General features: G+C 44.1%; 19 protein-coding genes and 1 non-coding gene across 20 annotated transcripts; 6 read left to right on the top strand and 14 right to left on the bottom strand.

Moving 5' to 3' along the window:
- Nucleotides 1–73: 73 nt before the first annotated feature.
- FAD1 (LALA0S02e09648g1_1) lies at nt 74–994 on the top strand (the record flags this gene model as incomplete). Its single annotated transcript, XM_022773995.1, has 1 exon — nt 74–994. The coding sequence occupies one exon, from the start codon at nt 74–76 to the stop codon at nt 992–994; it is 921 nt and encodes a 306-aa protein (XP_022627465.1).
- Nucleotides 995–1,124: 130 nt separating this feature from the next.
- Nucleotides 1,125–1,412, bottom strand: MRP10 (LALA0S02e09626g1_1; the record flags this gene model as incomplete). Its single annotated transcript, XM_022773994.1, has 1 exon — nt 1,125–1,412. The coding sequence occupies one exon, from the start codon at nt 1,410–1,412 to the stop codon at nt 1,125–1,127; it is 288 nt and encodes a 95-aa protein (XP_022627464.1).
- A 540-nt stretch (nt 1,413–1,952) lies between these two features.
- Nucleotides 1,953–2,402, bottom strand: SDH5 (LALA0S02e09604g1_1; the record flags this gene model as incomplete). Its single annotated transcript, XM_022773993.1, has 1 exon — nt 1,953–2,402. One exon carries the CDS (start codon nt 2,400–2,402, stop codon nt 1,953–1,955), a length of 450 nt encoding a protein of 149 aa, XP_022627463.1.
- A 439-nt stretch (nt 2,403–2,841) lies between these two features.
- On the bottom strand, nt 2,842–3,363 carry NPC2 (LALA0S02e09582g1_1; the record flags this gene model as incomplete). The annotated part of the gene is made up of 1 exon (XM_022773992.1): nt 2,842–3,363. One exon carries the CDS (start codon nt 3,361–3,363, stop codon nt 2,842–2,844), a length of 522 nt encoding a protein of 173 aa, XP_022627462.1.
- Nucleotides 3,364–4,157: 794 nt separating this feature from the next.
- On the bottom strand, nt 4,158–5,087 carry SIT4 (LALA0S02e09560g1_1; the record flags this gene model as incomplete). Its single annotated transcript, XM_022773991.1, has 1 exon — nt 4,158–5,087. The coding sequence occupies one exon, from the start codon at nt 5,085–5,087 to the stop codon at nt 4,158–4,160; it is 930 nt and encodes a 309-aa protein (XP_022627461.1).
- A 607-nt stretch (nt 5,088–5,694) lies between these two features.
- THP1 (LALA0S02e09538g1_1) lies at nt 5,695–7,095 on the bottom strand (the record flags this gene model as incomplete). The annotated part of the gene is made up of 1 exon (XM_022773990.1): nt 5,695–7,095. One exon carries the CDS (start codon nt 7,093–7,095, stop codon nt 5,695–5,697), a length of 1,401 nt encoding a protein of 466 aa, XP_022627460.1.
- A 126-nt stretch (nt 7,096–7,221) lies between these two features.
- UPF3 (LALA0S02e09516g1_1) lies at nt 7,222–8,397 on the top strand (the record flags this gene model as incomplete). The annotated part of the gene is made up of 1 exon (XM_022773989.1): nt 7,222–8,397. One exon carries the CDS (start codon nt 7,222–7,224, stop codon nt 8,395–8,397), a length of 1,176 nt encoding a protein of 391 aa, XP_022627459.1.
- A 133-nt stretch (nt 8,398–8,530) lies between these two features.
- LALA0_S02e09494g (LALA0S02e09494g1_1) lies at nt 8,531–9,178 on the bottom strand (the record flags this gene model as incomplete). The annotated part of the gene is made up of 1 exon (XM_022773987.1): nt 8,531–9,178. One exon carries the CDS (start codon nt 9,176–9,178, stop codon nt 8,531–8,533), a length of 648 nt encoding a protein of 215 aa, XP_022627458.1.
- An 829-nt stretch (nt 9,179–10,007) lies between these two features.
- On the top strand, nt 10,008–10,427 carry SMD1 (LALA0S02e09472g1_1; the record flags this gene model as incomplete). The annotated part of the gene is made up of 1 exon (XM_022773986.1): nt 10,008–10,427. One exon carries the CDS (start codon nt 10,008–10,010, stop codon nt 10,425–10,427), a length of 420 nt encoding a protein of 139 aa, XP_022627457.1.
- A 158-nt stretch (nt 10,428–10,585) lies between these two features.
- PRP38 (LALA0S02e09450g1_1) lies at nt 10,586–11,323 on the bottom strand (the record flags this gene model as incomplete). Its single annotated transcript, XM_022773985.1, has 1 exon — nt 10,586–11,323. One exon carries the CDS (start codon nt 11,321–11,323, stop codon nt 10,586–10,588), a length of 738 nt encoding a protein of 245 aa, XP_022627456.1.
- A 214-nt stretch (nt 11,324–11,537) lies between these two features.
- Nucleotides 11,538–12,011, bottom strand: MRPL25 (LALA0S02e09428g1_1; the record flags this gene model as incomplete). The annotated part of the gene is made up of 1 exon (XM_022773984.1): nt 11,538–12,011. The coding sequence occupies one exon, from the start codon at nt 12,009–12,011 to the stop codon at nt 11,538–11,540; it is 474 nt and encodes a 157-aa protein (XP_022627455.1).
- A 418-nt stretch (nt 12,012–12,429) lies between these two features.
- Nucleotides 12,430–13,044, bottom strand: PSF1 (LALA0S02e09406g1_1; the record flags this gene model as incomplete). The annotated part of the gene is made up of 1 exon (XM_022773983.1): nt 12,430–13,044. One exon carries the CDS (start codon nt 13,042–13,044, stop codon nt 12,430–12,432), a length of 615 nt encoding a protein of 204 aa, XP_022627454.1.
- Nucleotides 13,045–13,202: 158 nt separating this feature from the next.
- On the top strand, nt 13,203–14,984 carry RAD61 (LALA0S02e09384g1_1; the record flags this gene model as incomplete). Its single annotated transcript, XM_022773982.1, has 1 exon — nt 13,203–14,984. One exon carries the CDS (start codon nt 13,203–13,205, stop codon nt 14,982–14,984), a length of 1,782 nt encoding a protein of 593 aa, XP_022627453.1.
- Nucleotides 14,985–15,058: 74 nt separating this feature from the next.
- PDX3 (LALA0S02e09362g1_1) lies at nt 15,059–15,813 on the bottom strand (the record flags this gene model as incomplete). Its single annotated transcript, XM_022773981.1, has 2 exons — nt 15,059–15,705; nt 15,774–15,813. The coding sequence occupies 2 exons, from the start codon at nt 15,811–15,813 to the stop codon at nt 15,059–15,061; spliced, it is 687 nt and encodes a 228-aa protein (XP_022627452.1).
- Nucleotides 15,814–16,082: 269 nt separating this feature from the next.
- LALA0_S02e09340g (LALA0S02e09340g1_1) lies at nt 16,083–17,135 on the bottom strand (the record flags this gene model as incomplete). The annotated part of the gene is made up of 1 exon (XM_022773980.1): nt 16,083–17,135. The coding sequence occupies one exon, from the start codon at nt 17,133–17,135 to the stop codon at nt 16,083–16,085; it is 1,053 nt and encodes a 350-aa protein (XP_022627451.1).
- Nucleotides 17,136–18,988: 1,853 nt separating this feature from the next.
- On the top strand, nt 18,989–20,143 carry HED1 (LALA0S02e09318g1_1; the record flags this gene model as incomplete). Its single annotated transcript, XM_022773979.1, has 1 exon — nt 18,989–20,143. The coding sequence occupies one exon, from the start codon at nt 18,989–18,991 to the stop codon at nt 20,141–20,143; it is 1,155 nt and encodes a 384-aa protein (XP_022627450.1).
- A 30-nt stretch (nt 20,144–20,173) lies between these two features.
- LALA0_S02e09296r lies at nt 20,174–20,247 on the bottom strand. Its single transcript has one exon. It is a non-coding gene; the product is annotated as a tRNA-Ile (tRNA).
- Nucleotides 20,248–20,798: 551 nt separating this feature from the next.
- DAD1 (LALA0S02e09274g1_1) lies at nt 20,799–21,077 on the bottom strand (the record flags this gene model as incomplete). Its single annotated transcript, XM_022773978.1, has 1 exon — nt 20,799–21,077. One exon carries the CDS (start codon nt 21,075–21,077, stop codon nt 20,799–20,801), a length of 279 nt encoding a protein of 92 aa, XP_022627449.1.
- A 434-nt stretch (nt 21,078–21,511) lies between these two features.
- KCS1 (LALA0S02e09252g1_1) lies at nt 21,512–24,268 on the bottom strand (the record flags this gene model as incomplete). Its single annotated transcript, XM_022773976.1, has 1 exon — nt 21,512–24,268. One exon carries the CDS (start codon nt 24,266–24,268, stop codon nt 21,512–21,514), a length of 2,757 nt encoding a protein of 918 aa, XP_022627448.1.
- A 1,365-nt stretch (nt 24,269–25,633) lies between these two features.
- On the top strand, nt 25,634–26,515 carry ATP3 (LALA0S02e09230g1_1; the record flags this gene model as incomplete). Its single annotated transcript, XM_022773975.1, has 1 exon — nt 25,634–26,515. One exon carries the CDS (start codon nt 25,634–25,636, stop codon nt 26,513–26,515), a length of 882 nt encoding a protein of 293 aa, XP_022627447.1.
- Nucleotides 26,516–26,636: the final 121 nt, after the last annotated feature.

The following is a 26,636-nucleotide window of genomic DNA, read 5'->3' as shown; positions in this document are numbered from 1 at the left end:
CGCTCTGCTGGACACACGAATCAAGGTGAAAAGTACCATAATTATTGACAGCAAAGGCTTGTTCCGAACTTAAATGACGCTTGCCGATATCTCAGAACATTGTCACAATATTACAAACAGTTACCTAGCTGTCACAAACGGTTCAGAGCTTGTAGAATCGACTCAAGAGGCTATTCGGTTAACTCGATATCATTTGCTGGAGGAAGTATTCAGTCGGTGGGATCCTTTTGGTAATCAACTATCGTTTTCATACAATGGTGGGAAAGATTGCCAAGTTCTTTTAATCCTCTACTTATCGTGTCTTTGGGAGTTCTTCATCACTAAAACCAGAAATTCGCAGTATGATTCACAGTATCACCAGTTTCCGCTGCAATTCTTGCCAACCGTGTATATCAACCAGGCAGAAACATTCAACACACTCGAGCAGTCGATTGAGTCGGCTCGAGAACGATACTTTTTGTCTATTTACGAATCACCCCGAAATCAAACCAGCATGCCAGAAGCATTCGAAAACTATTTGAAAGTGCATTCCACCGCCAAAGCCATTGTGATAGGAATACGATACACAGACCCGTTTGGGGCCGATCTGTGCTGCATCCAGGAAACAGACAGCGGCTGGCCCCAATTCATGAGAGTACAGCCATTGTTGCATTGGACTCTGGCTAATGTCTGGAGTATACTGCTATATTCAAACGAAGAGATATGTGGGTTATATGAAAAGGGATTTACGTCAATAGGTGGCATCAACTCTACAGTTCCAAACCCTGCTTTGAAGATTAGAAATGACGATGCAACCAGTTGCGGAAAAAGAAACCCTTTTGAGTGGGAAATCTCCAACGCTTATGGGAAGGAGACGCCGTGCAACAAAGTCAAGGTATCAAAACTCACAGACGCTGACGAAGTGTTATTGCAAAGTACCGGACAACTTGATTTCCATCCTGGATGGTTTTTAATAAACGACTCTCTAGAAAGAGCTGGTAGGATACGCAGATGAGAGAGAAAGAGAAATGCTCAGAATATTGGGACAGCGGGAGTAACAGTTCATTATTTTATTCCCGATGATTGATTATGTACAATGATGGAGCGGATGTGCTTCAATTTGGGTTTTAAGGAGCGGTCCTCGTTCAATCGTGAGGTTTACCAGAAACCCGATCGTAAAGTCTTGCTGCATGGTAATTGATGCTGCTTTTTTGAACACCAGCGTTTTTTCCCGTGGCATTTTCAGACGAGCACAATTTCAAGTCTTTCACGAGGTTCTCACACACGGGGCTCATGTGGCCGTTGGACGACCAGCACTGCAGTAAATTCGACATGAGCACCAAGCATTTGTTAGTTTCTTGTTGAATAATCGGTTTCTTCACTTTCAACCTGGGCAAAGGAGGAAGTCTAGGTACGGGTGTTTTACCGGCCATTGGAGGGGTTCGTGAGAATCGGTTGAGCGTGCTATTCCGGTGGATTCACTTTCGATTGAAGCTCTATGTCTTTGTCGATGATGAGATGGGACTGGTTTTCGATATCCAATTTTTCAAAATTTGAATACTCATGAGTACGGATGAGTACTCATGAGTACGTTCTTTTCCAAAGCGAAGAACCGTTTACCGTTGTGAGCTTCAAGACCAGATTTGCCTCGTCTATTATCACAACTGTGAGCAGTGATGATTCATTCATTTCTTTGCTTTCACCCTTTGGTCGTCTTACTCTTTTCTAAGCTTCAACAGCTCTTCCCACGGTTACACGCCTCAATACCGATTGTGTGACAATTTCAGGTCTCTCAGTGACCAATACTGTCTCCAAATCCATAACCGCAGCGCAGCGGTTGCAGTGACATTCCCAACTTCTCCAGAAAAAAAAACAACAATTTTACTAAAACGCTATACAAGAAAGCCCAGGAATATTTTCTTTCACCCTCTAGGTCCCACACAACATGCTCAAATGGCGGTTGCCACCATTTCCTACCTGCTGCTTAAGTCCGGCATCCTCATCACAACCTTTTCCCTGTTTTCGCTGAAATCCTGCAATTTCTTCAGCAGCTTTGAATCCTGAAACTTTTCAGGTAGCGGGGTTACGTCGTATTTTTTGGTTGCCCAGTAGTAAATGTCCCAATCAAGCTCGTCAAGCAATGAGTCGTACTCTTCAAGCTCTTCAGCAGTCATGGAGTCCAGATATTTCGCTGCAAAACGCGAGAGTAGCAAATCCGTTTCCAAAATACCTCTTTTACGGGATTGGTATACCAACCGGGCTTTTTTGCGTTCCAAAGTTTCGCCCACACGCTTGATTGGTGGTATTCTGAGCCGAACATCGGAACTGTAATGACATACCGAGTTGCGGAAATTGAACACAGGAATAAAGCAGCTTGCGAGCCTGGAACTTGGAGTTCTGGAAAGAATGGATACCGATAGCATGGTGATTGGAAGTCACTTAGAGATTGGAGTGGTTAAGATCGTCTGAGTAGTGGGTGATCAGTAACTGTAGTAGATGTTGAATTGGAGGAAGGTGTAGTAGCATTCAGACGAGTTAGTAAGTATGCAAGTCGTGTGAAACTATAACGTATGTCATATGACTTTGATTTTTAGAAAAGTCACGTGAGTAAATTTGAGGATGTCTGGGTGCATTTTTGAATTACAATATTACGTAATATATTTTTCCGTTCGAGCGCTGATGTCATGTTTTACGACAAAAGTGTCTTTTGTCCACACGTGGATACTCTCTCTCTCTTTCTCTCATTGCGCGCTCGCGCTTGCTAGCTCTTGTTTTGACAACAGCCCAGCTGTTTGTTTAACAATACAAGCAATGGCTACGGGTTTACGAGATTTCCATTATCACAGCAGGTCTCACACTTTCTTAATAAGCTGGAAAGTAAATTTCGCCGCTCAAACAAGTAATTTCGTCGTCATCCTCGGTGTAGGCGCGAGCCAAAACGGTGTATTTCCCTGGAGGCACCTCCTGAGGAATTTCAACAGATTTTTCGATCATGTAGTCGCCCGCTTTGATGGGGCACTTGAGACCACCGACATCGTTGTTCTCAAGTTCTTCACACAAATCGTACGTTTGTGACAGCAGCTTGATGTATCCAAGACGCACTTCAACGTCCACGTACGCGCCCTTCTCGATGGTCTCTTTCACGTAGCCTGCAGCGGAAACAGTGACGTTTTCCCCACGAACGGGAGGATTGGGCAACAAATTGACCAATTTGATATCCAAAACCTGTTTTTCGTCCACATCGCACTGCTGCAGCGGCGAATCGCCCGAAATGGGCTTGTTTCCAGACCGGGTGCCTGGGAAGCTGAAAAACGCTGGGAAAACAGGCGAGGCAGTTACCAAAGCGCACAGAAATGCCAACAATAATACAGAATAACGAGTCATTCTAATTCAAAATAATAAGAGAACAGGATTTTGAAAGTCCACCAAATATCGCTATTAAGAGCTTCTAAGCGTCAATACCACCGAATTGACAGGAAATCAAGCCAACAGTGAAGTTTTGAGATGCTTTAAAAGTGGTTGAACATTGGGTGAGCTTGAACTTGGACCCCTGTCTCTTTTATAATTAATTTGTGGATCGAATCTGAGATATTATTGTCGTACAGAGTGATGGTTAACGGGCTAAGAATCATGGTTTTAACGTCACAGTGAGCGCACGAATGTTACCAATGGGGCCTAAATATATGGACGCTTTTAATGAGTAGACTGGATTTACATTCGCATCATGGTCAAAAAAAATTTGGCCTTAATTCTTCTCTCTTTTGAGTCTTTTGGGCATATTTTTGGCCCATTTCTGATGTTGAGCGTAAATCCAATCACCCGAATCAAATATCCCGCCAGATTTGGCTTCATATCAAATACCCAAAGCATCGTGGCGTTCTCATAGACCATTGAGAAACGGTTTCGCGAGCTCTTCAACAGTCTCAGTGAAAAAATATTGTCAAACCGTCAACCAAGGGTCGTGATCGTCATTAAGAGCAGAAAAGAATCAGAAAGTCCAGCAGCATCTCACGCAGTGTATGTGGGCCCAAAGTAAGACACTTGATAGTCTATTGTACAAATGTGAAAAAATCGTTATTGCTGTCGGTTTTGTCAATGATGATGATGATGATGATGATAATGATGATTATGATGAAAAATGATGGTGGTGATGGTGCTGCTGCTGCTGCTGCTGCTGCTTACAAGAAGTAGCCACCACGTTGGTTATTGTGGTTGTTCTCCTGGATGTAATCGTCGGGCACTGCGGAGAAGATCTTGAAAGAGGGCTCGAGATCCTCGTCCACTTTCATTACGCTCGCCACATTCCCACAGCGATAACAGTAATTGGGGGCAGACCACACCGTAACGACATCCTTTTCTGGGAAATGATACTTGAATCCCTCCATGACCAACTGGTGTGCCCTAGCTATGAGATTTAAGCCGTTGACGTGATTGAACTCGCGCGCCACTTTGCTCCCGAATAGCCATCCGGCCCCACGCGGCGAAACCTGCCACGCCTCCACGTTATCAGGATCACTCCATAACAGGTCCGAGAAGCCACCCTCGTGTGGAACTTCCTGAGCTCTTGACAGCACTCGAATCTGGTCCAGCATGCGTATTTCGGGCGACAGACCTCCGTGCACACACAGGATTTTGCCGTCAATGATTGCCGCCAGCGTTAGAAAGTCAAACACTTGACAGCAGTATTTCCAAACTGTTGTTGACCCGTATTTGTTTAGACACTCCTCGTAAAATCCATAAACTTGTGTGATCTGGCGTGACTCGTGGTTTCCTCGCACCAAAGTCAGCCGAGCCGGATATTTTACTTTCAGACACATCAGAAGTGTGAAAGTCTCAAGACTGTAGTAACCACGATCCACGTAGTCACCAAGGAAGATGTAGTTGATTTCGTCTGGAAATCCGCCTGCGGTTCTAAAAAGCTCCAAAAGATCGTGGAATTGGCCGTGAATATCACCACATACCGTCACAGGTGTCTGCACGGGCTGAATGTTTGATTCTTCCATTAACAGTTCCTTAACCATCTCACATAATTGCTTCATTTCACTTTCTGTGAGCGATTGGCATTTTTTTATTTTTTCAAGCCACTGATCGGGCCCTCTTTCCACCATTATGTCACCTATTGAACGCCACTTTGCAGTGTTTTATAAGCTTTTAATAGTTCTTATGAGATCAACGTATGATCTATCACTTTGCAAGTCTAGGTCGGACTCTATCCCAAGTTTTTGATGGCTCCCGAATAACCTCTTTCTATCAAAAGTTTTGGCCCCAAATCGACGCTAAAAGTCCCAATTTTCAGCAGTCCTAATAAAACAACAGCCGTGAAAAACTCTGAGCCACTCAAATTAGACTCAAATGAGGCTTAAAGGTGTTTTTAGTTGCTATTCTTTGATGTCAGCTCGATGTTGTGTTGTTAGGTTGCCATATTATCAATTTGCAATTCAACAAATTTTTATACAGTACTCTTTCACGGTTATGTCCTAAATGTGACAGGAAGGGAAAAAGTGACAATCTTTTTCCGTCGTCAAAGTTGGCTGGACATCTTAAAACGTCAGTGAAGAAATGGCCAAGATTTAATTGCGTTGTGATCCCTGATGGTATTGTATGGGGATCTCGGCAGTCTTCTCTTTTATTGTGCTTGGTAGCGCTTAAAAATTTGGGGCTTTTTCTACCGAGATCGTAGTATCAGTTTGGTGAGAAAATGTCAGGTCTCTGATTTCAATCATCAAGCCAGACATCGTCACTGTTTAGTGGGAAAAAGGCCACCAGCTTTTCGTTCACGGACGGAAAAACAGAATCGATTTTGTTGGTCTTGGGAAATACACACTGTTGGCTGACAGGAAAACAATTGGCTTTCATGAGGCCAATGTTGACGAGAGACTCGAGTGCGTTCGAAATGTTCGCTGGTACGTGGACCATGGTGTAGATTGGCTTCAAGCCTTGTTCTAGGCCCAACGAAAACTTAAGAGCGATTTCTAGAAATGAATAAGATATCTTGTTACTGTCATTTGGGAAACAGAAGTCGGCGATGGCACGGCGAATTAGACTGCGATATATCAGAAGAGGGCATTTTTCGAGTATTAGGAGAAGGAGCCGCTGTCTGCGCAATTTATCTTCGTTTTTGGCCATCCACACATGAAAACGATGCAAACAACCGGTTTTCACAATGTGCGATAATTCCAGATAATTTTGAATGGCGTCGTTCTCACCACCATGTAGCTGGTTTTCCAAATTAGCCGGCGTTTTACCAAACAAAATTCCCACCGGCAACAAAAACCTCAAGATCCTTTGCTTATTTCTTTGGACTGAGGGATCTAAGGCAGCTGTGTGTGCAGTAAACTTCACCAGCAGATTAAAGGCACTGTTGAGTTGGTGGAACGCATTGGAAACGCGATGGTTCAGCATGTAGTACCGGCCCAGTAGATAGCGGTACTCTATCTGTTCGCGCACGGGATATTGTGAGAAGCTTTCGATTGCGGATTTGGGTTTGACGTTTTTAAAAATATTAGCACACGAGGCAGGAGAATCAATCTGCATGTAGATGTTGTTCAGCTTGTTTGCAGTGTAAAGAAGAATCTGCTGTTTCCTAGGCAAATCCTCAAAAGGCGCTGCAGGCTTTTCGTATCGCGGCTTGATGCTATTGAACAGTTTAGTGACGACAGACGAAATGTGTGTTAGAAACTGATGTTTTCGCGTGCCCAGCTCGCGGTAGCTAGAATCCAACTCCCGTGCCAGCGGTATAACATATTCCGTGGTATGCTGAAAATTGGTAACTAATGGATCCACTGGGAAATTATCGTTCAGTATACAATTTGTTAAGTCCTGGTAGTAATTGAAGATTAGATCCGAACTTTCCCAGAGCGACCAGGGATTGACATCTCTGCAAAAACGTATGAAATTCGCTATCAGCATATTAAACCTGGTCCATTTACCTCCTTCGAACTTTTTGTTCTCGATGATAGCCTCTATATCTTTGTCATTGATTCCATTCTGTAGTTCGGCTTGTAGCTCGGCGATGAGCCGTCCATTCTGGTTCAAATTTATGTCCAAGCAACCCAAATCTCCGGACTCGATGCTGTGGAGAAATTGAGCAAGCACGGGCCCTATAGCGGGTTTCATCGACGTTATGAGCTTCTGTAACTTTGTAGTTAATAGGGCATCTACCCATTGAATCCATGTAATAATGGAAAATTTTCGATATTCACAGAACATAACTTGAACTGAACCTCAAACCTATGAAAGAACATGGATGAAAGGTCCCGGGGTAGCGTTGAACATGAGTTAAAGCGTAGCGCTGACGGTAAAGGTGGAGACAAGAAAAAAACCGGGGTTCAAAAGCTCAAAAATGAAGCTAAAGGTCCCACATCTGCAGGCGGCCCGGGAAGCTCAAAATCTAAGAAGAAATCTAAGCGCAACAAAGAACAGACCACGGTACCGGCTGCCCAGCATAAAATTGTGATTCGTTTGCTGCCGCCAGATCTGACCAGTGAGCATTTTTTTGAAACGCTACAGAAGGAATTGGGCGCCGGAGCCCAATTTTTGGCAGACAATGTTGATTCTCAATACTATGTTCAAGGTCATTATTCCAGAAAACCGTTCAAGCTTCCTACATACTCCAGGGCGTATCTGACGTTTTACGAGCTTTCAAAACTGCATGAATTTGTGGGGAAAATCAAGAACCTAAAGTTCACGGATGACAGTAATACTTCGATGGTTCCTGTAACGGCCATGAGTCCTTATGTCAAACGTCTCAAAAACGAGGATCGTAAGGGCATGAAGAACCATAAAGCTGTTCTGGAGGGCACGATTGAAAAGGACAAAACTTTTCAAACGTTTTTGAAGTCCATGGCACTGATGAACGACCACAAGGAGGAATATGGCTACTCTGATCTCAGCGTCATTCAGCCGTTGCAGAAAGCACTAGATCGTAAACTAGAAGACGAAGCTAGAATCAGAAACCAAGGAGAACGTGCAGTCATTGCATTGGCCGGAGAGGGAGCCAAAGAAAAGACTAAGAAGAATAAGACCAAAAAGAAGACAAAGTCCAAGAACAAAAAGCCTGTTGGCGAAGTAACGGAGCCCAAGAAGAAAACAAAAAACACCGGCAATGCGAAGGGCGCGTCAAACAAGCAGAACATGGTGATCATTGAGGAAGCGGGCCGACGTGAGCTTCAAAGAAGAGACCGTGTAAAGAAGATGGAGAAAAAGAGCAAAGCAGTTGATCAAGGTGGTCCTGGTACTACCATTGATTCCAACGTCCAGTCCAAGAAAAAGCCTGCCCAGAAAAAGTCTAAACAAAAGAAGAAGGCCCAGGGGAAGGGTAAAAAGAAGGACGGCTCTGTGGAAGCAAGCTCGCCGAATAATTTCGCTAAGGCCGAGAGTGGTGATCAAAAAACTAGTGCTCAACCTGTATCCGGATGACTGTTTTCTATGGGACAAGAGAGAAACAAGAATTCAAAAAAACGATAGTGTTACGTTTAAACTGTGCGTGCAAACTATAGTCGAAGAACATCATAGTCGAGATCGCACACCCTAATTATATTTGGTTCGACTCTCATTTTTGGCTTGACGACAGCTTCATGTATATGTTTTGGCCTGTGTTCAGCGCAGCGTATGCAAAACTAAAGAAAACCGACCACTTTTCGGGAGCAATAAACTGCTGTGCTACAGAAACAAAAACGGTAGAGCTCAAAATGCTGCTGGTGAGCATGGTTCCATAACGAGTCTGCAAACTATCCTGGACTGCCTTCAGCTTCTTACTTGCAGGTCCATCTTTTTCTCCGGGTCCCAAATTTACCAACGTAAGTGCGGTGATGAGTCCGAAAACCTGGATGGGGCTAATGACGCACCAAGACCCGCATAGTTGTGCGAGGCGTCTCCATTTAGGTGCTATACGCTTGTTGGTGAACAATGTGAGCCATTGGTAGAAAAAATGGTTGATGGGAGCGTTGACGACGCCGCCGTACAAAAGCATCAGCAGTAGTTTCTGATATTTCGGCCTTTGTAAGAGGCTTCTGATTTTATGAAAGCCTCCTTTGAGATTCTCGTCGGTTTTCTGAGCACTGGTGGTGGTCAATTGACTAATCAGCTCACTGAGTGCGCTGAGAATTGCCCCGGTTGCAATTTTGGTTAGTAACGGACGACGCGCCAGCAGCGAGTTGTACACCAAGACAGGATTATTATTCGATTTTTGCATGGACATTTGACGCGGATTATTGATGATTCAAGTGGATTGGCCCTAGTTTTAATGTCTGTTGGTGTCTTTTCGAATAGTCTCTATTTGCATGCACTAACTTACAGTTATAGTTGTAGTTATATACTTGGAAGATCTTATCAATATATTCTCTAGGCCCGCATATGCCCGATAACGAAAAAACGTCAAAATGTGCGGCAAGAAAACGAAGCTAGCACACGATTCAAAGGACACCGAGTGTTTAATTTGTGTCCAAGCTTGCGACGGCTTAAATACGAGCATGTTTTCTCAAGTGGTGCTGCTGAAGAGCATTCGAAAAAAAAGGCTTTCTGATACGTCGAATTGGCTATAAAAAAAACTTAGAACATGAAATACATAGGGCCCTAGCCTTGAATTTGTTTATGACAAGAAACATACATAAGATAGGCGTTTCAAACAACTACAATACGCTGGAGTTTTCAACGTCACATTAACCTTTTTTCACATCACTTCGTACTCGCCTGACATGCAATTTAGAAAAAGATCAACTGTCGCTCCGAAGCCAAAATTTAGAAATGCAACCGGAAAAGACAAAAACTTCCTAACGCCACTCATTTCACCATCAAACGGTTTCTAAAATCCAGCTCAACAAGCCTGTTTAGTGTTGTTATCTTCATTACGTTGAGTAGTGTGTCATGTGACCATGATCTTATCTTTTCCATTCTCGTATATAATGCTCCTGAAACTTTCTCGGTATTTTACCATAATATTAACTATACTGTCGACCAACTGCTCATCCGATGAGCTCCAGTTCCAGGAGCTACAACTCAGTTTCAAAAGCCATTGGGGATCTGACAGCATGAAACTAGTACACTTCTTGATGAAGCTGCGCAATGAGCAAGTAACTGTGGAATTGAAAAATGGGACCACGGTCTGGGGCACTTTACAGACTGTGTCTCCGCAGATGAATGCGACACTTACAGACGTGAAGCTATCACTACCCAATAAAAGCGGGAACTGCGCCGCGGCAGGTGTGTTTTTGAGCGGAGGGCAGCATAATGCAGAACAAAAAACCACAGCGCTGCAGTATATCAATATCCGGGGAAATACTATTCGACAGATTATCCTGCCAGATGCACTGAACTTAGACTCACTGCTGGTGGACGAAAGACATCTGCAAAGAATGAGACACTCAGGGAAGCTTGCAGACGATTCTGGGCGCAAGAGACGAATGGACACAAACGGTGGACCTGCCAAACGTGCCAGACGAGCACTGTGAGATGCAGGAAAAAAACGAGAAAAGTGCCGGCGCTCGTTAGTGTGTATCCCACTGTATAACAACCGCATGCTGTTTTCCACGAGAGGTTTCGGGAATGACGCAGTGTATAAGAAATGCGTAGAGTTTTTGAATGAAGACAAATGGAAAAATACCTCTTCTTAATCGTCGTCAGACCCCGATTCAGAACTGTCAGTTTCGCTCTCGCTCTCTGATTCATTTTCTGCATAAATATCGCACCATTGACACTGCCCCAAGGGAAGAGCCCAGATCTGACTCTCGGTGCATAGCCAATCGACAATTTCATCGATATGTCTGATCTCAACCTTCTGTGGCCCGCCTTGTACCCAGCAGTCGGCATCAAGCGCCATACACTTCACCTTGCGATAGTCACGGATGTACAGAAGTAGCAGATTTTTGAGATTTTCAGCCGTTACGTTCTGATCTTTGTTGAAATCTCGAATTCCTTTCAAATGCGAAGTCTCTGAGGGCCTTGGTAGAAAATAGTACTGCAAGCGCAAATACGTAAGTACCAATACCACCAGATACTTGTTATCAAACCTGGAGTGCTTTTCATGACCCTTTTGCAAGATTACCAGCAATTGAGCCCATGTTGGCCTAATGTGTACCAATTTCATCAGTAGGCACTTGAATTCGACACCTCCACACACGATACTCATTCGGCTACTAGCTCCACGACATGTACCCAATTCTTTAAGCATGGTTGTGGACAATTGCAGCATGCTGTTGCCTCTTAGGGACGCTGCATCAAGGTTGGCCTTGTAATACATCGAGTTGTGTATTCTCGCTCTGGTGATGCTGGGCACGACCAGCGAAGTTGATTGGTGATTCAACTGTTTCTCTGAGACATTTTCGTCGAAACGGAACTCGCGAGACATCGGTAGCTGGCTTTACTTCCACATGTTTTCCTTCAAAATCAGCTCAGCTTTGCTCATCTCATCTCATCTCAAGGCCCTATTGAGATTTCAAGATCGCTCACTACGCTGGAACATACTAGTCCGAACAAGAAAAGCAGATAGTTGTGCAATATGTAATTGTATTTACAAGCGATTTATAAAGCAGACAAGCAGCTTTTTGGAGTGAGTGCCGACTTCAGAACCAGCTAGGTGTTTTTCCCAATTTTCGTTTTTCCAGTTTCCTCGCATACTTGCGGCCTTTGGCCTCCAGAATGTACTCGTCCGCATTGCGAATAGCCTCTTGCATCTTGCGCATCTTATCAGATTGCGCCAACTCGTGTTTGTGGCCCTTTGGTAACAGCACACCCTTCATGAACTTCTTTTGATCGTATTTTTCCTGGAAAAACAGTTTGTTTCTGGGTGGCAGCAGTTCCTGTAGCCCGTACTGATGCGCCAGCTTGTACAGATCACTCATACGTCTCAAAGAATACTTTGGGTTATGATATTTGCCCGTTGCAGGGTTTTTGTTGGCCAAAAATGGGTTAGCATCTACCGCTTGGATCGAGGTCGGTTTTTCGCTGTATTTCACGCTTGGAGGGTATTTCTTGAAGAAACTTTTCAGTCTGTCCGGAAGCAATTGAAAGTACTGTTTCTTCGATGCCGACATCATTGTGGAAGTTGAGAAACGGTTCGAGATGGAGACAGAAACGTTGTAGAGAGAACTAGATGTTCAAGCTCTCTTGTCAAAGTATTTCTCTCTCTATAGCTGGCACAGTCTTGTTCATTTATTGATTCGTATGACAGTATCAAGGTATGTGTCACGTGTAAGTCACGTGTGGGACGGCTTCGATCAAGCTTTCGAGGCCAACTGTACCTAGATTCAGCGGTTAGGGCTTTGAATTTTGCAATTGACAGCGTGGGTGATCTTTCATTAGCGTCTCCTTGTTCTGTCTTTGAGTGTATTGTGTTTCAGCAACTCAATGATGTATCTTTTCAGCATTGAGTCGTCACCCGTCTTTTTTTTTGACCTACCGGTCTCCAAATATCCCTGGAGGCCGTAAATTCACTCGTTGTGTCCTCACCACCACTTACAGTTTCTTTAAGTAGCCCTGTTGTATTAGACGCTCGACATCCGCTTGCCGAACGAAAAATTGAGAATCCTTGATCAAATTGAACACCCCGTATTCCGTCTGTATCTCTCCTGCATCTTTTAACACCCGCACGTCGATAAAAACGTCGCTAGGAGGCGTTAGTGACCCGGAAAGGTCGATATCCGTGTAGTCGCCGCTTTTCATTTCCGTGAGAAGCTGTGCATAGTCCTTCAAATACTCTTGTTCATGGTGTGAAAGATTGGCGCTGTTTCTCTGTGTGGCATCTGCGGCGCCGTTTCCGTTTGGATTCCACGCAAGGGTGTCCAATGCGTCACTTCGCAGTTTTTGGTAGGCTAATAAACATCTTTTGTTGCGTTCCATACACAGGAGCGTCACGAACTGCTGGCAACGGGCTACCTTGTCTTCCTCGTTGCTCTGTGCCTGTTGAGCCCTCAAGAACTCAGCGTTTTTCCCCAGTTGGCTCACCTCTCGTACGATATTTCTTACCAGCTCTTCCTGGTACATAGGAAGCAGCTCTGGACCCGAACTTAGGCTCAATTGATGCGCACGTTTTGCCTCCAGCACAAGCTTATTGCTGAGATCAGTGTACATGGCTACTAGGAGCACAATATGCTATACTTTGTATTGTTTTCTTCGACTTTTGATCAACTATCATTAGATAGATGATGAAATGCTGCTACAATGTTAATTTACGTTACTACAGACACTTTAGATCCAAAACACGAATTTCGAGCGGAAAAGCTATCAGAATGAAGACCTACGGCAGGCTGGGTAGGTCCAAATGGACGCGACGGGACGAAGAAACACATTGTGCAAGTTTCAGCGAAGACGAAGCTCTTTCAGAGTCATTTGAAAGCGAAGACTGCGGCGATTTCATAACTCCAAAAACAAGTATCGACTTGACAGCGGAAATCAGGGATTCAAAAGCCGTGAACAACCCAGATCAACGCCAGACGTTGCCAAACACGTTGCAACCGGAACTGCTCGATTTTCTGGATCAACCAGTGCTAAAAAAACGTAAGAAAACGCTTCATCCAAAACCTTACGCGATTTACGAAGATGCAGATGAGCCCGATTGCGAGGTTTCGCAGACTTTCCTTTCGAGTCAAGCCGAGAAAAGTTTCCAAAGCACCATTGATGAAGCTAACACCATGTTGTCGCAGCTGGGAGAATCGCAAATGGATCCTACAAAAGAGAACGCGTTTGCTGCACTTGAAGAACCGTCTGAGGTGTGGACCGCTACCGATCTAGCGTCAAAAAAATTGTACGGCAAGACTCGAACCATTGTGCAAAACGCTAATGACGATGACATCGACGACGATATCGGCATTGTTGAAGCACTGCCGGAAAGTGAACGCACGTATTTAGATGACGAGATAGATGGTTCGCAGTCACAGTCTACGCAGCATTTCAACCACCTCCGCGACATGGGGGAAGCTTTGAAGTACCAGGATGAATTGGAATTTTTTTTGCATGAAAATTCGAAGACTAACTCTGATACCAAAATTGCTAGCCTGCTTGGCTTGGCTTTGAATATGCTAAATGACACTAAGATGCTAGACTATGCAGTGAAGCAGAGTCAATTGGAAATCTGGGAATGGTGCACGGGTCTGTGTGCAAATTCCAATGATTTAATTTTGCACGTTTGTTCTTTCATCCTCAACGCAGTCGCTGTGAACCCTAAAAACATTGCATCAGGTCAAATAAACTTTCACGAACTTGTACTCCCACTTTTAAAACAGCTAAGCGTCGTTTCCACCGACGCCTGCACTGATCACGTCAAAAACAATTACGAAGAGTTCCTAAAACTTACCGACAGAAAACCAGGCCTATTCTATGGACTCAAGCTGTGGAACCTTTGTCTAGACAAATCGAAGAGTACAGACGACTACAATGCTTCGGATACTATTTTACAAGCGTTGAAAAATAGTCAATCGTACGCCAGTGATGCATTCGTTATTGCCCTGAAAGTTCTTACCAAAAGCACAATGCATCAGAAGTCTCGATCGGAATGGCTCAAGGCACTAACACCATTTTGTTGCTCGCAGGCGACCAACCAAGACCTCGTAAAAGTTCTCGTGAGATTAACGAATGATGCATTTGAAATATGTGATGGAATGGCAGATGTGTTACATTGTTCCCTTGCTTTCACCCTCACTAACTCTGCCCTTCTACTGCAACACGGTCAAGGAGATTTGATTGAGGTTTTCGTATTGCACTTGGGATTATGTTTGAACTTGGCTCAAATCAAGAGTCTTGTACAAATTGTGCCCCACAGCACTGTTCAACGGACATACGAGGTACTGCAGGAAATCCTCGAATGTTCTGAGCAGCATTCACAGCAAGATTTCAACCAAAATATGTTTGTTTTAATATGCTGCTATTTTGCATGTTCTGGATGTTTAACGTTTCAGCCGGCTGAGAACGACCAAATCCAAATACGATTGCAGGCATTTGCTGAAGAGATCGAACCCTTTAATAAGAGCATCCATACTAACGTACGGCAAGTGCTAGATGCCATTTCTGTATAGTCTATTTGCATTGTAACTTTGATTATCGAGAAGGAAACAGGCCTGGCGAAAATGCAAACACTTAGTTTCCAGTCCTAAGGAGCAATTCTGGTGATTTTCCATGGATCCTTTTCTGTCTCGCGGGAGAAAACCATTCTATCGTGTAAACGGCTCTGTCTCCCTTGCCAAAACTCAATTGAAAGTGGAACCACACGGACACCACCCCAAAATTCTGGACACGGCACATCTTCCACACCATCGAAACGGGTTTCGTTCTTCTCGACAAGCTCCTTGAGTTCTTCCCGATTCTTGAGCGGAGCCGATTGAGGCGAGGACCAAGCACCGACTTTGGAACCGCGTGGTCTTGTTCTGAAGTATCTCTCTGAAGTTTCTCTACTTACTTTCTCGACAAGTCCTTCGATTCGGACCTGTCTTTGCAAGTTCTTCCAGAAAAATGTCAGAGCTGCCTGTGGGTTTGTGCTGATGTCATGGGCCTTTCTGGAAGTCTCCCAATTGGAGTAAATCGTAAATCCACGCTCATCAAGCTCTTTGAACAATAGTACCCTAGCTGAGATTCGCCCACTTGGGAGTTCAGCAGATGCGAAGTTCACGGCTTCAGGAATAGCCTCACTGGGATCTTGCTGAGCTTCTGCAAACCACTTCGTGAACTGCATAATAGGGTCATTGTCAATCTGGGACTCGTCTAGGGAATCTTTGTCGTATTGGTAAGTTTCAGGAGCGACTGAAGCAATCGTTTGTTAGTACAACTTGTCGTGTAAAGGAGGCAGAGTTGAACAGAGAAAGGCATACAAATGATCGGGTTTTCGGTGATGGGGGTCTTCTCAGTCATGATGGTTAGTTTGATCTCCAGCGGTTTCGTATGTATCCTCAAAGAAGCGATGGAAATGGGAGTCCTAGGTGATACGACGAGACGTGGCCGGAGTCTAGCTTTGATAAATCAATTGTAATTAGTGGGTATTATTATCCTAGCTTCGATACTCGAGTACATTCATGAGTACTCGTCGCCGTATAGTTGGTGATAGCGTCAAGTTCGATGAATCTCTCCAAAGGTTACTGTTCGTCCATCCAGGCTTTGTTTATCACGGTGTAGAGTTTATGTTAGTTTTCTAGACCTTTTGTCCAAGCATAAGATCCCACAATCACAACTACTAGGCCGAATGACACGAATATCGAGACGAAATAGTAAATCATGGTTCTGCGGAACGGCAGAATCTGACATTCATTTACAAAGGTGCTCACCGTGGTCAGACTGCCGCAGAATCCATTGCCAAGAGCCACCACCACGGTTTTGGCTGTGTTCGAGTGGATGATACCTGAACCGTCGGAGCGTTTTCCTTTGGTAACGAGCGTGATGATAGCTAAAATAAGTGTACCTATCACATTGGCCGCAAAAGTGCCCATGGGAAAGTGCCTAAAGCGATGGTTAAGCTGCTTGGATAACACGTACCGCAGCACGGCTCCTGGGAAGGCAAAAACCGCAGACAAAGTCCAAAAGCGGGAGTAGTTATCGTACACACCAGCCAGGACGATCTGTACAATCAAGAGCGGAACCGAGAGCACGAGGATAACGTTGGAAATGAAATCGAACGTGGTGCGGATACGCTGAAATGCCAAGGGTTTCTCTTGTGTACCAGAACTTTCCAAAAGAGGTGCAAACTCTCTGGCTACTAGAAGTCCGAATATATGGCTGCAAATGGACGCCAGCAATTGGGTAAGCAGAACGGCGAGAAATTGCATTATTCCATAAGCGCGGTTCGGTAGTCCTGAAGGTACACGGGCGGTTGAAACGTTCGCAGCATTCGAAAACAGCTCGACCATCAAGCTGGAGAACGATGACACACACCCGCAATAAGCGGTAGTAACACCAGTGAAGAGTAGCGGCGAAAACAAGCTGAGGTCTTTCATTTCCTGCATCAGCCCCATAACGAAGCAAGCTGCCACATTAGCCCACATCACAGTCGGTCCTCGCACGTATGCACCTGAGTAGTCGGTGAGTTCGATTAGTCCCAATCTTGAGTAGTTTCCCAAAATCGAAAAAAAAATGAACATCAACATCAGCTCGCATTCTGCTCGAAGCTTGCTCATGATTAGTTTTACTTTCGGTCCGGGAGAAATTGAGGAGCTTTCTTCCGATGGAGTCTTAAGTTCCATTGAAATGCGAAAAGTGCTGATAATCTAGCAGATCCCAGGAAAACCCGTGAAGCTTATTTACAGTGAGCCTGGTACGAGAAGAAGCACTGATATAACCAATAAGAGTGCTTCTGGTAGTACTTGAACGCTTTCAGTAAGCTCCTGTGTAGTTTGAATTTTTCAACGATGCGATGAGTTAATTTTGGTCTTGGCATATTTGTTAATATATATGTACATATAAAGATATTCCACGTCATCGGCGAAAGAAAGTGACAAGAAGATAGCCCGATTAAGGCTGGGTACGATTCAGTTAAGTTGTGAGTTGATGCCCTAGATTTGTTGGAAATTGACGGTTTTCTAGCTTGTTTTCGTTACTTCAAGATGTTTTATCGATATCGTAGAGCTACACAGGCTTGAAAACGGTGTAAATTAGATGCCAACTTAGCGATTCCAATAAACTGAAGAACGCTCTACAAATTCAAGAGACCGTTCGGTGCTGCCACGTTAGTCGAGTTGATGCCCTTTTGATTCTCAGAAGATAGATCAAAAAGAAAACAAAAAAGAGTTCCAAAAATTTTCGAAGTAGCGCGCCATCAAGTGATGCGCAATCTCAACTTAACGACGCCAACCTGAGACTCATTCCAAAGTTCTCAGATCCTTCGATTTTTCATTGTGGTGATGTCGAAGCTAGAAAAAGCGATCCTAACTGTGATGAATCGAAACCGCCATTGATTTTTTGTAGCCAAAAACGGAGTTTCGGTATCGAGAGGAATCAATGGAACCCCAAAGATGGGAAAGTGAAGAGTATGATGGGGGAAAGAGTGAAATTCATGGTCGAGAGCATCGAAAGGAAAACTAGGTTAAAAAGCGAGCTTTACAAAAGCTTGTTCTTTTCCCCCTTATGAACTCGGCACCACTGTATCGCTGAACAGATCGCCTGTGTCGACCTCACACGAGACCCGCATCGATCTGGGACTAACCATAGAAAAGACATACGAATTGAATGCAAAATGCATTTGTGCCAATCTTTTCCAAGTCCAAAAGGTGGCTTGAAAACCACGAGTTCGAAACGCGGGACCCATAGCGATCTGTGCATTACAGAGGTTATATTGTGCGTCTATCGCAGGAGGAAAATTGGCTTCATTACCGCACACACACAACAAGGAATCCTGTTGCAATTTGTCTTTTCTCTAACCGATGCCCAATGCACTTTTTTCAAGCGCCGCGCAGGGGTGCTGGGTGGCTGAATGGGTAGGATCTAGATCGAAAAGTGGGGGAATCTTCTCAGACATATCCTGAAATCTTCCATAAAAAAAGTTCAAGAAAAGTTCCCTTCACAACCTCATTGAGCCCACTCAAAGACGCCAGGAGTATAATAGCCTTCCCTATAGAGTCTCCAAGAATCGCCCAACGGGAATTGTGAGGTGGACATGCTCGATGGGAAACACAATTGATCTAGACCCAGGCGGTCGACTCATCACGTTTAAAAGGCTTCCAGAAAGAATCGCATCACCAATTGATAGCTTTCCCTCCAAGACAAATCACAATCGCTAACATTAAGAAAGAAAGCTAGATACCACGAACGAAAGTCGTGGCACACAGACTATGATCAAGTTTCTGGATGTCTCTATACTCTGATAAATATATATATATATATATATATATTCAAGATTATATAATTCCAGGTCTCGAAGAATCCGTACATTATGATCTGTATTTTGGAAGATAATTAAAACGAATTTTAGCCGCCCAACAAGGTTTAACCTTAACTCACCACTTTCTGCAAGATAAAGTGGCTCAATAACATAGACGTGTCAAGTCCAAATCACTCGACTCAGTCTTTGTAGCCTTTGTAAACAGCTTATAGTTATATAATGGTGCTGAAAAGATCCAGCACACTTGATATAGTGTACCCCAAGTCTAAACGGCTGGAGGAAAGATCTCAAACGGTTGGTTTTGAGGGCTATCAATCTACGAATTTGGTATTGGGGTGGTTCGATGAGAGACGTGTTGATGAGAGCGGTCCGGATTCACAAATAAGTCCTGTTCCGCGGTACCGAAATAACCAAAGACGTAGGACAGACATCGAATACCCAAAACACACTCACCAAAAGCGCAAGCGCTTCCAAACCATTTCTTTTCCTCCAAGCTTATTGGAGAATGTTGTGCAGGCTGTATTCGGTGTTGAATGTATGGACGAAGTTACAGTTGAGCAGAATCACCCCAAAGAAGAGACTTTGGTTCTTCATAAAGAGCCTATTGTTGTGATTGAGTCATCTCAAGAATCCAGTGAGACTAGTGAAGCCGAAAATTCACTCGATGCTGAAACTACGAAGGTCTGGAAGGATTTTTCCGAGGGTTCAGTTCGACAAATGTCAATAAATTTAAAGTACTGTGACGAAACAGATCCAGAGCATTCAAAATACCAGCCAGTACATCAGGGTCCTGCTGAAGATCAAGACAGTGATCGTACGTTGGAATGCGATCAAACCTTGATTCCAAACGCTGAAGGAGCACAAAGCATCCTTGAAATTGATACCAGCATCAAAGATAGTACTATTGACTGTTCGTTTTTGAAAAGTGAGACTGAAATTTCGTATAACGCTTCGATAGTTTCTCCAGACTTGACACTTGAGTTCCCTTCATTTAACTCAGCATCCCGTGGACAGACTGAAGACCTCGTTGCAGAAACAATCTGTGATGGAAGTGTAGCTAGGAATGGAACAGACAAAGCTGTGTCCATCACAGTACCAGAACCTGATACTTTTAACGAATCCACCGGCGAAATCGAAAGTGGGACTGATGCAGTCTCTCCTAAACGCCCTTACAGTCATTCTTCGCACCCGTCTGGAACGCATCTTCGAAATCGCGCGACTGCCGTGCATAAGTCTTTAAAACATCTCATTTTCAAGGCAAATCAAGAATGCTTCCAAGTAGACTCCCAAATAGTGCGTTATCGTACCGGTCTGTCAAAAACATCGGCAGGGCTACCGCATTTGCATGAGTGCTTCAACGGCAGGAAGATTTGAGACGATATGCTTGGTTTGATCGGCAAAAAATGGTCTCTAGCGGGATCGAACCGCTGATCCCCGCGTTATTAGCACGGTGCCTTAACCAACTGGGCCAAGAGACCGGATTTAGAAATTTGAGGAACTGATGCCCTATAAGGATTTAGCTTTCTGGAGAAAGTGCGATCCAACGGACTCAGTCTCTAGTTGTGCGCTATTCTGGTGAAGTGGTACTTCAACGGTTAGCTATTTATGAGATACTGAGAGGAACCTGAAATACACGACTGGATAGGGCATTGGATTTTGTTTGCGGTCCTAAATGCAGCTTCAATCAGTTCCGCTATCATGCCCTAATGCCAATGAGGAATCTGTGTTGACGAGCTTAACAATCGACGAGCTTGAATTAGCTTCTAAGCAACTAATCCATTGTTTGCAGGACCTCATGACAGTTTCTAAAGCCTCGATCTGGCTCATAAGTGTTGACCATGAAATCAGAACACAATCGAACTTGTGAAAAAAAGGCTTCGACTAGCCCTATCACCTTCCAGCTGTCAACAGCGCTTCAAGTGTTATGCTCGAAAACTCCTAGTGTCAGAGACCCTTAGTACTCCACTGTAGCTAAATGGATCGAGCATGAATGCAACGCCTACGTCCCGTCCTTCAAGTGACCGGTGCTTTACGTGTTTTCCGTTATGTTATCTTCAGAAGTCTGAGCATCGTCTACTGTTGACACGCCCGCATAGAATTTACTCCACAGATCGGAAACGCTTTCAAATTCCTTACCGACTGCGATGAAGTTCTCCAAGGAAATGTTAAGCCCGTTCAAATTATTCAATATCGAATCCATGGACTGACTTATGTCCTGTAAGATCAGATCCCGTTGCTCAATGAAATACTTATCACCCTCTGAAATCTCATTTGAAAAAGATTCATCTTTCTTGGTGGTCTCAGACATCAGGATGCTTGAATCAGCCTTAACTAAATCTTTCTGCCGTCAAGAGCACGATTCGCGATTCTAGCATGATGACTTTGTTTTCGTTTCAGTCAGTGTGTTACCCAGCTAAAAATGAAAGAACTATGGAAAATTAGTATAAGAAGTGCAATTTTCCCAACAACGCAATATTTCCACGACCACTTTTGTTTTGAAATCTCCATACGTAACCAGTCTCATTGGCTGTCCACATTTCCCCAACATGTGGATGGTCTCTTTAAGCTGGGAGACTGAGGTTTCTTAAACTCGGAACAACTCAAGTTCTGTCGTGGCAGCTATAATTCCAAGTTCCAGGACACTATCGTCGTTCATACATATCGCCAACCTGTAGCTAATGTGGTCAAGCTTCAATGCCAATCATTTAGTAGTTTACTTATCTTTATACCTTCCTCTCGCACCTATTCACTAATATCAGGATCTTCAGGATGACGAGGTTCCACATCGAATATTAGTTCGTATTTACGCCATTTCTTGCGAAGTTCGCTAGCGGGATCATCAAACTCTTGTTCAGGCTCGGTGTCGAAGCTATCCAGCCAATCCCAAGGCTTGCTCAACGTTTCTTTGTTGTCCTGGATGTAAGTAGCGAGTTTGTCACCGTACAGCAAAGGGCTGTCGTTGGTCAAATGGTTCCATATGCATTGCAAGTAGAACTTTAAGCTTCGCACGCCTCTTAGAAATCCCCGGTCTTCAGACTCTGGTGATCTTGGCGGTATACGAAAGTAATCGTGGCTTCTGATTATGTCGTCCCGCGTAACACACTGTGCAAAGTCTATCAGGTTCACTTTGACATTACATTTTGAGGTGTTGTTACCATCATAGATTAGCAACAGTGATGAGCCATAAAGACGATACCCTTTGAGTTCCATTATCTCAGCATGCAATTTTTCAAACTGGCTCACCAATTGTGGAATTTGGCGTACGATGCTGCAGATGTCTTTTCCGCTGTACAGAAATCGTGCAAGGGCACGAGCAAACTGCCAGCCAATATGCACGCGTCGTCCAAAGTACTTGTCTCTCTTAATGTAGTAATCCTGGTTCCAGATTTTCATTCCACATATCCTAACGCCAAGCTTCCGCGATGTCGTTCTGCGACACTTTTTGCTTTGCGAAATACGCTTGAACTTGTCGGCATCGACACCATACTGCCGCGTCCCCATTTTGAGATCCAGAACGCATGGTTTATCAAGCTTTCTCGTAAGATCCTCCAAGAGAATGAATTTTGACACGATCGTGTGAGAATTTTCTTCAAACATTACGGACTCATTGTGAGATGTGCTCTTAGAGCGAGGTATATCTTCCTCTTCCATTGAAAACACACCGTCTTCGCCATCCGCAGAATTACTGTATTCGTGGCGTAAAGAACTTGTCCGATGTAGTTCTTCATCCTGTGAAAGGGGTCCTTCAGTCGTGTCCTGATCATCTGCATCAATCTGAGCCATTTTGCGAAGGTTGAACTGCTTGAGATCCAGTACAGAACTGTGTGAGTCAATGTTTTTTGACAAACTGGCCTTAGTAGAACGCGGAAGTAAAGCAGGTGAGGGAACACCATCGTCCGGCCCTTGAAATTCATGCGAGTTTCTTCTCATGCTGCTGCTTAACGCTAAAAGGTCTGCTGCCGAAGGATTGTTCTTGATGCTCAACTTATCTAAAGAAGAGTTACGAGTATGCGGTTTCCGCTTTGTTGGAGCAAAGACCTCCTTCAAAATCAGCTCTTGTAACTTAGTATTCACTACAGTTGAACCTGAATCTTTGAGCAATGAGTCCTCACGGTCAAGGCTATGCGATGAAAGGTAAGAATCGCCGGGCGCTGACTCTGGGGAGTGTGAATATTTGTACCACAATGAATCTGGAATAATATGCTTGTTGTCGTCCAATAGGACTTCAGGGTTCTTGAACTCTACGGGTGCGCTCGCTGTCATGACATCTTGTGGTTGTGAGACTTTCCCAGATAAAAAGTCCATTTTGTGTTGCTTCTTTACGAGTTTCACTTGTTTTTCTCGTTCTACTTCGCGCTGGAACTCTTCTTTGGAATTGAAGTGTTGTCTGACGTTTAGTACGCCAATGTAACGAGGTATAAAATCTAAGAGTTCCTTGTGCTGTTGTTCGATGTTTTCATACCACATATTCTCCCTACGTACAAGAACCTTACACACCGCTCTTTCAGAGAACCTGAATATTGCTGTGTGACCTCCGACCTTGTTTGGAAATGGCTGTAATTCGACAGCTAAAGGGTATACCTCTTCATCATCGCCACTGTCGTCATCTTGCTTTTCATGATGTGAAACATCTACGGCAGTCTCGTCGTCTTCAAGCTCTGGCTGTGAGTCTGCCGACGAACTTGGATTTTTTACAGGAGAAATATGGATATGTGTCCCTATATCTTGCCGCTCCTGAGGCGTCGGAGTTATTGAAGCTCTCTCAAGAAGGCCTTCTCCTTGAGGCTCAGACTTGGATTGATGCGGATAGTAAGTGGCTGACGAAATTGGCTTCAGCGTCAGGAGTTTGTCACATACTTCAGGCTCGATACCTGCTTCTACAGGTTTGGCCGAAAGTTCCGGAGGTACGGACTCCAGCGGTACTGACTCTTGGATTGTGATGGGCGGTGTCTTTTCCTGCCACAGAGATGTTTTTTCCTCCACGGATGCATTATTGGTCATTCTGCGTAAAGAGCTTCTTACAGGGTCTTTATAAGAAGAACGACTGTTTCTGCGACTATGAGAGGCTTTAGAGAGCTTGTCTCGCAGCCCTATGTGCCTGAAGCGAGGTAGAACGTCGTATGTTGAGGATGAGTGTCTTCTGGGAGGCGGAGTGGGACGTGGCTTTTCGGTACGCTTTTCAAAAAAGCTCATTTTCCAGCCCGGTGGAAGTGGACCATGATAGTGCGACTTTGTTGGTGGTGGTTGGTGATGCTGCTGCTGCTGTGACACCTGGATATCGTCGTCGCACGCCAAGTGCTTTTCAGATGGCAGACTGCCACTTCCAGGTTTTTTTTTGGCCGTACTTTCGTCATCCTGGAATACGCGCAAATACGTACTGGCCTTTCTACCATGGATCATTGATGGCATTTTCTGTTTGTCGAAGATGTTGACGTCCTGGAGATGTTTGGTAAGGGAGCTCAATTCATCTTGTTTTGTATCGTGAGTGGTGGGAACCATGATACTCTCGCCAAACCAAACTCGCTCTTTTCAATGAAACTAATAAAAACAGTCTAAGGGGTCTCTAAAACGGTGAAAAGGGGCTTGTTTTCCAAGAGTTTTGTTTATCCAAAAGGTTGTTGAAGTTACCATGTGTGTTAATTGAAATTGTAATATTTTATATGATGATCTTTAAATTTAGATAAGAATCCAGATGAGCGCACAATGAATAGTTTCAAAGACTTTTGGATACGTAGAGAAATGATGTTGAGGTAATAGAGAATTTCAGGTATCCCTGGGATTTTTTAGATTCCAGATTGGACCTCGTTTGCGTAAGTTACAAGGTTTTGAAAGAGTTGATATTGAAATAGGCTTTTTGAATGTGAATTTTGTTCTTTAGAAAGCTGTTTGAGGCCTTGAAATAGGTTAGTCCGGGATTGAGCTTCTGTGCAATGACAGGTGTGCTTGGATGTTTTCGTAGAATGATTTTTGGACCCGAATGAATAAAATAATTCAATATATTGAGAGGAGAGTGAGGTGAGAAAGATTGCATAGTGATAGTAAATTAATCAAAATTGAGTATTTCGACCATAATTAGAGGCTTTCCACGGGTACTATGGCTGTATTTTAGGCACATGTCAGGTATTATGGAACTATGTCATTTTGGGTTACGCTGTCGCTGTGAATTGAGTCGCTTGAGACGTCATAGAGATCACGTGGGCTTGCAGAATAGAAGAAAACGAATCAACAGACGTAGGGAGTCGTTTTGGGTGCTTGTGGGGCTCGATAACAGTAGAAAACTGCATTTATTGCGGTTTTGTTTTGGTGAAACCCACCTTAGCATACTGTGAGATTTTTTAATACAGCGATGTCATAATCGTGTGTGGTGACTTTGATTGAACATTTTCAAACATACGCAGAGATAAAGAGAATCAAACACCTGAAACATTACGGATATCTGTATATCTACTTCTTTAAACCGCTCTACAGTGGCTTATCTTTATCATCTTCTACTTTTTGAATGACACATCCGTGCAACGTGATACATCTCGAATAACAAAAAACCTTCCCCCAAACTCTTCAAAATACCAGCCGTAAGCTCTCAAGACGACCTAAGCAACCTCCGAAATCTCACTACACGCTCTCGCCTCTCATTCTTGTCGACTTCTCGCTCCCAGCCAATCACATCGCAGTATTCTTTCCATTACCCGCACGTCCAGGGCCTCAATTTACTATAGCGAGAAAGTGAAAAATATCTCGAAACCTACCAAGAACATCACCAAACTGTCCATCAAACTCCAGCTTACAGGCAGCCTTTCAAGCCAGCTAACCTCTTGTTTGTTCTCCCCCCACTTACTGCCCAACGCACACGCCAGTTGATTGAAAATGTTTGTGAGAACCGGTGCTATGGGAGCCCGTATGTCTGGCATGCAAGCATCCGCTAGAAATTATGCCACATTACGTGAAATCGAAATGCGTTTGAAGTCGATCAAAAACATTGAGAAGATCACCAAGACCATGAAGATTGTGGCCTCGACCCGTTTGTCCAAGGCTGAAAAGGCCAAGGCCACTGCTAGAGAATATTCGGTCGCAGAAGATGCATTTTATAAGAATGCTGAAACCAAGGATTTGCAATCTGAAACTCCACGCGAACTTATCGTGGCTGTCACCTCTGACAAGGGACTCTGTGGATCGATTCACTCGCAATTGGCCAAAGCTGTGCGTAAGGAAGTGGCCAAGTCACCCTCGACGGACATTGTGTGTGTTGGTGACAAAGTCAAGGCTCAACTACTAAGAACTCATGGAGATCGTATCAAACTGGCCTTCAACGGTGTGGGAAAAGAAGCTCCAACTTTCGAAGAATCGGCTCTTATTGCCAACGAGATCCTAAAGCTCGGTGACGGCTACTCCAAGATCCACGTTGTGTACAACAAGCCAACTTCGTCGATATCGTTTGAGCCCACAGTCAAACCAGTTTACAACGTTGAAGCCATCGAACAATCGCCTTCGTTTGCCAAATTCGAGATTGATGCTGACAACAAAGTTTCTCAAGACCTATACGAATTTACTTTTGCCAACCAAATCCTCACAGCAATGGCTGATGGTTACGCTGCCGAGATTTCTGCCAGAAGAAACGCCATGGACAACGCTTCCAAGAACGCTGGTGACATGATCAACAAGTACTCCATTCTGTACAACAGAACCAGACAAGCCGTTATCACTAACGAATTGGTTGACATTATCACTGGTGCTTCCTCTTTGGGTTGATAAAGTTGCACACAGGGGACGCTCTTTAACGAATGACATTTAAAACTATTACATACGAGACTCGAATATATTCCAGAGCAAAGTCTGAGGATCTTGAGGATGGATGTTCCGATCGTCAAGC

This window comes from Lachancea lanzarotensis, scaffold LALA0S02 (assembly GCF_000938715.1).
Source record: "Lachancea lanzarotensis genome assembly LALA0, scaffold LALA0S02, whole genome shotgun sequence".
In the NCBI taxonomy this organism is placed as follows: Eukaryota; Fungi; Ascomycota; class Saccharomycetes; order Saccharomycetales; family Saccharomycetaceae; genus Lachancea; species Lachancea lanzarotensis.
This window is presented reverse-complemented; position numbering and strand designations above follow the sequence as displayed.